Source organism: Agelaius tricolor, unplaced genomic scaffold (genome assembly GCF_023055355.1).
Source record: "Agelaius tricolor isolate 1412-34295 unplaced genomic scaffold, bAgeTri1.0.p SCAF_28, whole genome shotgun sequence".
Lineage (NCBI taxonomy): Eukaryota > Metazoa > Chordata > Aves > Passeriformes > Icteridae > Agelaius > Agelaius tricolor.
The window spans coordinates 4095481-4108432 of NW_027269288.1; the positions used below are offsets into that span (position 1 = coordinate 4095481).

The 12952-nt window shown below is 41.1% G+C and overlaps 2 protein-coding genes across 5 annotated transcripts in view; one reads left to right on the plus strand and one right to left on the minus strand.

Moving 5' to 3' along the window:
* Positions 1-12952, minus strand: part of MTOR (mechanistic target of rapamycin kinase) — a 74536-nt gene that overhangs the window by 40157 nt on the left and 21427 nt on the right. The window lies entirely within an intron of this gene.
* ANGPTL7 (angiopoietin like 7) lies at positions 2545-12180 on the plus strand. Its single transcript, XM_071448942.1, has 5 exons — positions 2545-2934; positions 4935-5035; positions 5356-5550; positions 7968-8166; positions 10935-12180. The coding sequence occupies exons 1-5, from the start codon at positions 2556-2558 to the stop codon at positions 11102-11104; spliced, it is 1044 nt and encodes a 347-aa protein (XP_071305043.1). The 5' UTR covers positions 2545-2555; the 3' UTR covers positions 11105-12180.

The window sequence follows — 12952 nt, forward strand, 5'->3', positions numbered from 1 at the left end:
CTGAATCCAAAATAAAACCCTGGCTGTCTTATTTTCAATTAAATATTCCAATTTACAGAAGGGATTTGGAGGCCTTTTTGTGCTGTTTTGTAACATGTGTGTTCAATTGAATCTTGGATCCTTTCAAAATTTGTATAAAGAGGGAATGCATGGACCTACAAGTGGCTCCCCTCTTCCACATCTGTCCAAGACAGGAGAGTCATGGTCAGTGGGAGCAGCAGCAGAATGGATTGAAGTCCTGTGTAACACAATGGGGGTGTTAGCAGGGTGGCCTTTTGGGGCAGAGAACCAGAGTCTGGCCTGTCCTATTTTCTGTTCCAACTTTGACAAAAACATGTTTCTCATCTCAGGAAGCCAGTGAAGAATTTGCCTCTGGGAATCACAGAAGCTCCAGCTGGAAGAGGGCTCAGACAGGATTAGAGGCAGAACAAAAAGGTCAGGCTTTCATCTGTGTGCAGTGGCACTTTCTGGTCTGAAGTAGAAAAAGCAATTTTGCTATGGAAGGTTTCTGGAATGTCCATGACAAAAATGGACTGAAGCCTGTGGGCTGCTCTGGAGGTGCCCTGTGTGCTTTAAACAAATTGTACTTGCATATCTCTGGCAATATCTCAGCTCAGAGTGGCCTCACTGGCTGACACAACAGACTCAGCTGTTTTCTCTGGGGCACAGCACACGGGCAGGCAGACACCCACAAGACAACTGCTTGTTTGGAGAGCTCTGATTCTGGCCTCCTCATAAAGATTCCCTCTTCCTCCTCATAAAGATTCCCTCTTCCTTCTCTAGGAAAATTCAGGTTTACAAGACACCTGGATTCACATTGCACTCCTGCAGTGCTTTGATGACTTCATCTCCCAACACCTTCACACTCTTGTGGGTTTGTTTTGGAGGAAAAACTATCAGGCAGCCCCAGTGAAAATCAGAGGCAATAACAAAGCATCAAGCAACAAGTGTATCAGAGCTGAGGAGGGAGAGAAACTGCATCAACAAGCAGTTGTGCTTTCTATTTCTTTAAAAGCAAATGTCAGGTCAGCAAGGCTTTTCTAATGGTTCCTAATCAAGCAGAAATCCTGCAGCCACTTTGGATCAGCAAAAGAAGCCAAGATGGGATAGTTTGTGTCAGTTGGGTTTGTGCTAATGTCCTTTGTAAGAAGTGCAAGATTTCTTTTGTTTCCTTGGACATCAAGAAAGCATTCACAGCATTTATGCAAGCAGCAGATATATGAGGCATTTAATCCTTTATTTCATCTTATTTCTGTCCACTATCATAATCAGACATTTTACAGGAAGGTGCAAGAACCCTCATGGTGGGAAATTACAGAGCAGCTGGCCTGAGGAGCAGAAACTGATCCAGAAGGATCTAGAAGTATCAGAAGGATCTAGAAGTAAGGCTGCAGACCTTCTGGAAAAGGCTGCACCTTTGCTGAAATGGTTTTATTTGGACATCAAGCTGCTATACTAAAATTCTGAACTGTTAAAAGATATAAAAGAGGAGGGGAAGTTGCTATCTCAGCCAGCTGAGACTGGACTAATACTCTGAACATCTAAAAATTTAAGATTTACTCTAAAATCTACTGTTGATGTAGCTATGGATATATTAATTAACCCTAGATTTTCCTCTCAAAATCCTATTAATAAACTGGCCTCCCTAAGACTGGAGTTAGATCACATTGCCTGTAAAAACAACCACCCTGTGTCAATTTTATATAGACCCTCACCATTACTTAATGTCCTTTCACTTGCCCACTAGGAATAAACAGAGGAGTGAGTTTTTACTTACACATTCTGCAATTTCATTTCATCCCACCCTCAGATATCCCATTTCTAAAAGAACAGCAGTGGATTTTACAACATTAACAGTGCAGAGAGCCCAGTATCCAGAGAAAGAGGATTAGATGCTTAACTAATTAATTTGCTAAAATACTGCCTGAATTAAGGAATGCAATGATAGAGTTACCCCCTACAACTTCTGGGGTTGTAATAGGACTTGCAGCAGCCAGGGCTTCTTTGTAGGGAGTTACCTTCCTTGAGCTTCTATAAACTCACCCATTTTGAACAGCCTTTTCACATTCTGGATCTCTAATGCTCTCATGTTATTTAAATGCCAGAACTAGTCACCAAGAGGGCTCCAATCCAACAGGCAATAATTGCTGGAAATTCTTCTCATTTCCTAGCCCTCTCCTACACCCCTTCAAGACAGAACTGAGGGAAGTCTCTCCTGCTCTCCCCAACCTTTCCTGGCTGAAACCTGTTCCAATTTCACCCTGTAAATACCTGATATGAACAGATGAACTGGGAGGGGCCAGCAAGCTCTTCATAGTTTCAGGGGGGTGGAGGTAAACAGAAAAATAGTATATAAGATGCTTAGAGACAGACTTCCAAAGTGCATAGACTCTGACAGGAGGTGTCTGAAAAAAAGCCACTTCCTCAAGCTCCACCTTCAGAGACTTCATTGGAAGCAAGGAAGGTACCAGGCTGCTGCAGGAAATTTTATACCTAGCCCAGCTGCACTCAGCCTCCTGCAGTCAGCTGGAAGGTTTCTGTTGCTGTAAGCAAAAATGCCAGCAAGACCCAGGGTTCAGCTGGCCTGGCTCTGCATTGTCACTGTGTCTGTGGTGATTTACCCAGCTCTGCTGCACAAACCTCCCAAGAGGAGAACGAGCAATGGGAATGCACAGCTGAAGATGCCAGGCTGCTGTGAGGAGATCAAGGAGCTCAAGCTGCAGGTAGCCAACCTGAGCAGAATGCTGCAGGAGCTGAGCAAGAAGCAGGAAGGGGACTGGGTGAACGTGGTGATGCAGGTGATGGAGCTGGAAGGCAGCACCAAGCAGATGGAGTCGCGCCTCATCGACGCCGAGAGCAAATACTCCCAAATGAACAACCAGATTGACATCATGCAGCTGCAGGCAGCTCAGATGGTCACACAGACATCAGCTGGTAAGGAGGGAGTCACCAAGCTCCCAGATGCACCTCTCAATGCACAATTGATGGCTGGTTCCTAGGGCTGGCATGTGGTTAGCAAGCATGCACACTGAGAACTGCTGCTCAGGCAGTGAGCCTGAGGAAACCAGCTTGGATTTCCTCATCTGTATTTTTATATCTATGTCTGTTTTTAAGTAGAGCAGAAACTGAACAGGTGTTGCATTTCTACAGTGAAGAATTCAATCTAATATTTCATTTTCTGAGCACTACACTATAGCAATGCTAAAAGAAAGGGAGCTGGCTTGGTAAGGGAATGGCTCTGGCAGTAATAACTTCTGAGCTCACAGTGCTGACAGGAGACTAGAAATTGTTAAAAGAATTAGAAATGCTCTCCAGGAATTACTAAAGATTTGGAATTGTATCTTTATGACTATCTCTGAAACAGAGTAAAAAAAAAAAGAGCGATCCATTATTTTTGAATGATAATTCTTAAAAATTCAAGGGTGTAGATTGAATACAAACTGTGATGTAGAATACAAACTGTGATTTATACCTAGCCAGACAAGAGAATTTTGAAGAATACAAACTGTGATTTATACTTAGCCATACCACAGTTAAATTCTTCAAAATTCTCTTCCCTGAGGGAAAATGTCACTGCACACAGTGATTGCACAGGCCTGGACTCAATGTGGAATGCAGGTGCATTTTTAGGTCAGCTACCTGTAAAGGCACTTCTAGAAAAAAGCATCCTCTTTGCTGACTTTTCTCTTCAAATGAAATTCACTGCAAAGAGCTTCAATTGTCTCAGTCTACACTGGATTTGCCAAAAGACTTCATTTGGATTGTTTTAAACATTAAGGAAGAACTTCTAAATCTATTTACTTAATTCTTCCTCTAAAACAGTTCCACCTGGTTAGTTTTGATGCATCACTATTTACAATAGGCCTTAAAAAAGTTACATTATAACAAGCTTTGAAGCTGGAGAAAAAACAGTTACATGCAACAGAAACTGGCCCAGAAGGAATTTAAGACAGATGTTTCTCACCTCAGCAGGTAAGAGACATTTTTGAAAGCATCCTCTTTGCTGACTTTTCTCTTCAAATGAAATTCACTGCAAAGAGCTTGAATTGTCTCAGTCTACACTGGATTTGCCAAAAGACTTAATTTAGATTTTTTTAAACATTAAGGAAGAACTTCTAAATCTATTTACTTAATTCTTCCTCTAAAATAGTTCCAGCTGGTTAGTTTGATGCATCACTATTTACAGTAGGCCTTAAAAAAAGTTACATAAAGTTACATTATAACAAGTCTCTTTGAAGCTGGAGAAAAAACAGTTACAGACAGCAGAAAGTGGCCCAGAAGGAATTTAAGACAGATGTTTCTCACCTCAGCAGGTAAGAGACATTTTTGAAAGCTGTCAGACATTATAAAGCCTTGCTTCAGCTCCTTTATCCTCCTCAGAATAGCTTTGCATTTTACCACCTTCAAGTCAGCTCCTGCACCAGGAGGAAAAGAGGCTTTCACAGACCCAGTGACTGCAGTTAAAAAGGACTTTCTCTGTCACAGATGCCAGTGCAGAAAGGGCTGAACAAACATCCCTCAACCACAAACCTGGCCAAGCTGTTCACACACTCAAACCAGGCACCTCACAGCAGCCTTGGCTTGGCTTGGATCATTGGATCAGTCTTTATTATTTACTAAAGGGTCAGCAAATATATTTTCCAGCACAGACACACAGTGGCAATGTGATGAGAAGGCAGAGATGTCTTTTAGCATAGCAGAAGTTAAAAAATTTAAAATAAGTAAATTAATAAAAATCACAAAATCCCAGTGTTACACCACCTTTTGCCAATGCACACACCCCTCACAACAAAGCCATTTCAGGAAAACTTTAGACTTGTGGAAAGCTTTCTTCATTACTCCTTGTACTACAAACTAAACTTTGCAGACAGCACCCTCACAGCAGAGGAGTTCCTGCTGCTCAGATTCTCACTTTCTGGTTCTGATTCAAGTAGATGCTGTTTATGACTGCTCATCACTTTACCAGAGGAACTACCGAATTTCTGGTGTTTACAAGTTACCTCCTGATGAATTCTTGGGAATTCCAGATCTGGAGGTAAGGCTATTCAGTACACGATGTATATTACATGTCTTTTAAAATATAATCAAGAAATACCTCTCTACAGAGAATTAAAAAGCACACTCTAAGTTTTGGTACCCTGCACTTGCCATCAGCATCTTTATGTAAGCAAACTTAAAAGGATGGAAAGAGTGTATGTACATTTAAGAGAGAAAATAGAAAAAGGGTTGATCTAATAACTTTTTGCCATAGAAGTTTCTTCAGGTTGTGAAATCTGTAACAATGCCTTGTGGTAAGAGAACTGAACCTTCCTAAGTCCACTGACAAGTAACCACTGCCTTTTTTTCCTGTTCCAGGTGTTCTGTGACATGGAGACAGATGGAGGTGGCTGGACTGTCATCCAAAGACGTAAAGTTGGTTTGACATCATTCAATAGGGACTGGAAACAATACAAGGAAGGATTTGGCAATATTAAGGGAGATTTTTGGCTGGGAAATGAAAATATCTACAGACTTTCAAGACGCCCCACTGTTCTGCGAGTAGAGCTGGAGGTAATTCATAAACTCCTGATTTCAGCAGCAAAAAGCTTTTTTATTCCCCAGGACCAGATACCACCTCCCATCTTTTTAGGAGGCCCAAAGAATCTGCATGCTTTAATTACAGGAGAAGGAAGCAGGATCAAGCTAGGAATGCATTCAAACCCAAGCCAGAAGGATTGTTCTGCCCTGAGCCAAGTCAGTGGCACAACCTTGTGTCTGCACACACATTGTGTCTCCAGAACGTGTGGGGCTCTTTGCAGGAGCCACTGCAGACAGAGACCAAACTGCTGATCAGCTCAGATTTAAAAATTCAAAAGGACATGTCCCATTAAGCTTCCAAGCCTCTGAGTCTTTTCATTTTGCAGCCTGGGTACAAGAATTTGCATTGTGGTCCCCTCAATTTCTTCAGTCTGTTAAAGGCTTGGGTTTGACCTAGACTAGTTTATAGTTGGTACAACAGCTTTGAGGGATGGGATTTGTATGAACTGAAAGGATTAATTGTTGAGTTTGTGAGGTCCCAGGACGAGGGGAGAGATGAGGAATCTGACTCCATGTTCTCAGAAGGCTGATATATTTATATTATATCATATTATATCATATCATATTATATCATATTATATCATATTACATCATATTATCTACACTAAAACTATACTAAAAAATAGAGAAAGGTACAGACAGAAGGCTTAACAAGAGTGATCATGAAAAACTCAGGACTGACTCCTCAGAGTCCAACACAGCTGATGGTGATTGGTCATTAATTTAAAACAATTCACATGAAACCAATCAAACATGCACCTGTTGGTAAACAATCTCCAGCCATATTCCAAAGCAGCAAAACAGGGAGAAGTGAATGAGATAATATTGTTTTTTTTTTTCTCTGAGGCTTCTCATCCTCCCAGGAGTAGAAATCCTGGTGAAGGGATTTTTCAGAAAATATGACAGTGACACTTAATATCTAAAAGTCACTGTTTCAGAGAGGAAAAAAATTACTTGAGGCAGCATGCTGACACAAGGATAGTGAATGCAAGAGCTGCACATCAGGTTTCCAACAGATTGTACAACACCAGCACAGATAAAACTTGGAAGTTTCATATTTTGCTCTGGAAAGTTCCTTTGCCTTAACAGAGCAGTTTCTGCAGTCTGAGACATGTATGTAATCATGGATGTTGGAGTCTCTTTCATAGGTGTTCTAACAGCACTGATTGCTTCTCCCCTCCTGTGTGCAGGACTGGGAAGGTAACACAGGCTACAATAGCAGCAGTTCACCCTGAGCAATGAATTAAACAGCTACAGGCTGTTTGTGGGCAACTACACCAGAACTACACAATTTATTTCCTACAGATTTTACAGTACCAGTGCAGATAAAACTTGGAAGTTTCATGCCTTGCTCTGGAAAGTTCCTTTGCCTTAACAGAGCAGTTTCTGCAGTCTGAGACAGTAACAATATATATATTTAATCATGGATGTTGGAATCTTTGTCATAACTGCTCTAACAGCACTGGTTTCTTCTCCCATGGTGTGGGCAGGACTGGGAAGGTAACACAGGCTATGCCCAGTATGGGCAGTTCACCCTGAGCAATGAAATCAACAGCTGCCACTGTAGGGAACTACACTGGAACTAACTATACAATCTGTTTCCTACAGATTGTACAATACCAGTGCAAATAAAACTTGGAAGTTTCATGCCTTGCTCTGGAAAGTTGCTTTCCTTTAACAGAGTGGTTTCTGTAGTCTGAGACAGTAACAATACATGTATATAACCATGGATATTGGGTCTTTGTCATAACTGCTCTAACAGCACTGATTTCTTCTCCCCTGTTGTGGGCAGGACTGGGAAGGTAACACCGGCTATGCCCAGTACCAGCAGTTCACCCTGAGCAATGAAATCAACAGCTACCACTGTAGGGAACTACACTGGAACTATACAATCTGTTTCCTACAGATTGTACAATACCAGTGCAAATAAAATTTGCAAGTTTCATGTCTTGCTCTGGAAAGTTCCTTTCCTTTAACAGAGCAGTTTCTGCAGTCTGAGACAGTAAACATATCTGTATATAATAATGGATTTTAGAATCTTTGTCATAACTGCTCTAACAGCACAGATTTCTTCTCCCCTGTTGTGGGCAGGATTGAGAAGGTAACACAGGCTATGCCCAGTATGGGCAGTTCACCCTGAGCAATGAAATCAACAGCTGCCACTGTAGGGAACTACACTGGAACTATACAATCTGTTTCCTACAGATTGTACAATACCAGTGCAAATAGAACTTGGAAGTTTCATGCCTTGCTCTGAGAAGTTCCTTTCCCTTAACAGAGCAGTTTCTGCAGTCTGAGACAGTAACAATACACGTATATAATCATGGATGTTGGAATCTTTTTCCTAACTGCTCTAACAGCACAGATTTCTTCTCCCCTGTTGTGGGCAGGACTGGGAAGGTAACACACGCTATGCCCAGTATGGGCAGTTCACCCTGAGCAATGAAATCAACAGCTACAGGCTCTTTGTGGGCAACTACAGCGGCAACACCGGGCGGGACTCGCTGCGCTACCACAACAACACGGCCTTCAGCACGAAGGACAAGGACAACGACAAGTGTGTGGATGACTGTGCCCAGTTCCGCAAAGGTAAAGCACACAAAATGTCACTCTAAGGTTGGATGTGACATACACACATGGTTAGGTGTTGTTCTGGATCCAAACCCTCCATCAGAACACACTCCTTTCCTTCACCATCGCGCCCTAAAGCTTCTCCAGCAGAGGGAAGCCTGAGGAGCAGCCCCTCCTAAGAGAGGAGGCTCCATCCCAGCACCACCAGAGCTCCTGCAGGCCTGGACTTGTCCCCACGTGCCCAACTGCAGCACCCAGGCAGCCAAAAGTGTCTGTGGGGTGAAACACCACACACCCAGCAGCCAAAGGTGTCTGTGGGGTGAAACACCACACACCCAGCCAGCCAAAAGTGTCCCTAAGGGTGAAACACCACACACCCAGCCAGGCAAAAGTGTCCCTAAGGGTGAAACACCACACACCCAGCCAGGCAAAAGTGTCTGTGGGGTGAAACACCACACACCCAGCCAGGCAAAAGTGTCTGTGGGGTGAAACACCACACACCCAGCCAGGCAAAAGTGTCTGTGAGGTGAAACACCACACACCCAGCCAGCCAAAAGTGTCTGTGGGGTGAAACACCACACAGCCAGGCAGCCAAAAGTGCCTGTGGGGTGAAAACACCACAGTTGCCACTATTTGGCTCAGCACCAAGGGCCAGACAAGCTCAGGCACACCCCATCTGGCTATATTGGTAATTATTCCAATAATTAGGGTCTAAGAAGAAAAAAGGTTTTTGTTTTGCTGTTGTGGTTTGAAAAGGAGGTGAGTTTTTTGGGAGGCTGTAGTCAAACCAACAGGTGCTCAGATTTGAATATTAGCACCTGGTGTAGTCACCATGACATCCAGCTTATATACTTTTAACAAAGCATGATCTTAAGTCATTAATTAGATCACAATAACTTATTATATTCATTGGTGCAAAGCAATTAACCTCAATGTATTTGGCAAAAGTTTTACAGAAATTTAATAAGGCACCTATACACATCTCCTTATGCATGTTGTCTAGCTTACAAAAATTTTCATGTATCTTTTTTAATCTGTTTCCATGCTGACAGCCTTGTCTTCTTCCTTGCTATGGATACACTCAAAAACCATCAATTGTTATTTCTTCTGTTAACCCAGCTTTGTTCACAAGCCAGCTGTCAATCCCCTCCATACTTCCCCCTTTTTGTATTTGAGTGACAAACACAGCTGACAAGGATTTCTGCAGGGCCCAATGCAAAAATCCAAGCAGACAAGGGAGACACAGGGCAATAATTACAATCACCAACAAAATTAACAATCCAGTCTTCAACGAGGCCTGAAGCCACCCAGTGCTGCCCAAACTCTTGAAAAATCTATTCAGCCATCCCCATCCATGCTCCACTTGTAAGTAATTACTTTGAAGGTTCTCCCTGCATCTCCCTTCCTGTCCTGAGAGAGCTGCTTGGGTGAGGTGCAGAGAGCCCAACACTCCCTCTTTCCATGCAATTAGTACCATCTGAATGGCAACTCAAGGGAGAGGTGAACAATTCTGGAAAATACACTTCTGTGGGAAATCTGGCAGTTACAGCTGATTTACAGAGCCAGACTGTCACCATCATATTTTCTGAAAAATCCCTTTGCCAGGATTTCTTCTCCTGGGAAGCTGAGAAGCCTCAGAGAAAAATGAAAACAATAATTATCTGATTGCTTCTCTTGTGTTTTATTGCTTTGGAATGTGGTTTGCAGATTGTTTAACCAACTGGTTTCATGTGAATTGTTTTAACTTAATGACCAATCACAGTCCAGCTGTGTCAAGGCTCTGGAGAGTGACAAATTTTTAATTAGTATCTTGTTAAGCCTTCTGTAAGTATTTTTTAGTATAGTTTTAGTATAGCATTCTTTAATATAATATAATACATAAATTAATGAATTAGGCTTCTAAGAACATGGAGTCAGATTCATCATTTCCTTCCTGCCACAGGGGACCCAGAAAATACCACACCAGACTGTGTATTACATATTATTTTTATATATATATTTTTTATATTATTATAGAATTATATATTATTATTATATTACTGTATATACTGTGGACTGGGTAACAGTCCACTATAGTATCTGCCAAACTGTCTCACATGCTGATAAAATACAGTGAGACAGGAAGTTATTCCTTAATATCTATCAGGTTCTTATTTTTTCTTATATTTCTGTAAGGTTTCAAATCCTAGTATTAGGCACCTTTAATTCTTCTCCTGTATTCACCTCCATATTCACTTGACTTGTGATCTTTATTATAACCCTATTATTGTGATCTTTATTACAACCCTATTACAAGCCTCTAATTTCAGAGGTTATTCTCTTAATTTAATGTAGTATCTTTGAGTTCTGTCAAAGATAATGATCTTCATTACATCTTGCTCTTTAATTTCCCCGTTGTGTCCCACACAACATGCAGATAAAACTGTTGATCTCAGTCTCAATAAATACTCAGAGAGTTCAGGAACTTTTTAAACACCTTCAGATGCTCTGGTGAATTACCCAGATTATTTCCTATGCTAATTCACTGAGTCAGAAACATCTCACAGAAATATTCTAAGAGGAATGAGCAAATAAATTAAAAGCTACTGGACTAATTTGACTATAGAGCTGTAATGCCTTTCAGTTCCTAAATATCTATTTTAAGTTTTAAATTGACCTGCAACCTCAACTATCAGAGCCCTCTGCTCACTGTCCTGCGGAACAAGAAGTAATTATTAATAGAAATTAATGATATAAATATAATTAACATAAATTAACGTCAGGAATCTCTTATGTTCCCTGCCAAGGTGGATATTGGTACAACTGCTGCACAGATTCCAATCTGAATGGGGTCTACTACCGCCGAGGAGAGCACACCAAGAGCATGGATGGCATCACCTGGTACGGGTGGCACGGCTCCACCTACTCCCTCAAGAGAGTGGAGATGAAGATCAGGCCAGAGGATTTCAAACCATAGAAGAAATCAAGGTTTGATTGTACAGCTACATGACTTTACCATGCAAAAGGTGGGCAATAAACCCAAATAATGTTTCATTTCATCCAATACATGCAACAGCTCTGTGCTGGTGATGTACACAAACACTGCGACACCAGTCACAGGCACCAGTATTATCAGGACTCAGCCTTGTTTCCTCCTCTTCAGGCTCTTTCCAAAGGGAAAAATATTGTGTTAGAGTAGCTTAGGACTGAATGCACTTATAGCACCTTCAGAAAACCTATGGGTGTGTTTTCACTAGTGTGATTACTGGGTTGCCTTAGTACTATTAACCAGATAGGCAGGGACTGAAAAGCAAAAGCCTCTGGGCTTCCTTTCCTTCAGTGTCTGGAGCAAGCACTGCTAAGCAACTTCTTGCAAGAAGCACTCAAACCACAGAAGTTATAGACTTATTTCAAGTCAGAGGAATCCATCAGAAGTGCCCCTGATGCACTTTTCTTTAGTGTATAGTAAGTGGCTTATTTTCGCACAGAAGAAAGAAAAAAGCTCAAAAATTTAATTTGCATTGTCCAGATTCTCCCCTGACCTTTTACTGCCACCTCCTGCTGCTGCCTCAAATAATCCCCACTGAAGGCTGCCCTAACAAACAGTAACACTGGAGAAGGATTTGTCCCATGGGCCCTCCAGTGTTTATTTCTATCCACACAGATCACCTAAATGCTGATAAACCAGAAAAACAACTTTCTGGGCTGCTCCCAAACTGTGTTAAGGTTAGAACACAAACATGCTGGATGTCAGTAAGGCTGAGAATGAGCAGCAGCTTAGCAAGCCAAAAAACTCAACTCCAACACTTAAAAACCACTGTATTCATGAGCAGAACACTAGAACACACCAGAGAATCCCCAAGTGCCAAAAGTTATTTCACTTAAGGGAATGTTTGCCAACACAGTAGACTGAGGAGTATCAAAATCTGTTCCAACTTCCCAGGTGGAAGTTACCTAGAGATAGTCTGTCAAAAATAGGAAACTTCTCCCTCACATAACACAGTGTTAAAGATAACAGTTAAAAAAGAATGAGACTCCTCCTATAGCCCTAGCATTGTTTGAATATGTTGGAAAATGATCATTATAATTAATAGATCTATTTTTATTCACCTTGAAGAGAGTTTGAATCTAGATTAGGTTGTTTTCAGTCCTGTGTGAAATGGAAGATAAAGGTGTCTTGGGAATTTACAGATGTGCAAATATTCATAATGCAATTTTCAACTGTGTGGAACTATAATTGGAACTATTTTAACTGTGGTCTGTAATGGATTTTTAAAGGTTTCTAAAACTTTTTCATTTCTAATAAATTGTTTCATTTTTAAGTGTGCTTTATGTCAATTCTTTGCTCCTTAACTTGCATTTTGATACACAAAAAAACAACTGCATAAGCAACTGAGACCAAGAAACAAATACACTGAATTCTGTATTTTTCTCAATAACATGAGGCAGAATGAAGGGTGAAAAAATAATACAGGAGAAAAGAATTGGAAAACACAATTCCAAGGAAGTAGGAGGGTTGAAAAATTCACTGCATAAAGACAAAGTTAAGTTTTTGCTCAACCAAAATCAATTTGTTCATCTCAAACAGCTGAGCTAACATTTCTGTGATATGGAATAGAGATTCACATTTTAAAACATGTAGTTTAGCATCAAATCCTGTGCAGGTTATTTCAGACTAATATCTGTGTCACTGACCAAGCTCAGAAACAACACAATTTATAATATCTTCCATTTGACATAAGAGCAATGAGACCAATCTAAACTAAATCCACAGAATGTGATGAGAAATTTTAATTAAGAGCTTCAACTTTTCTGACTTATTTAT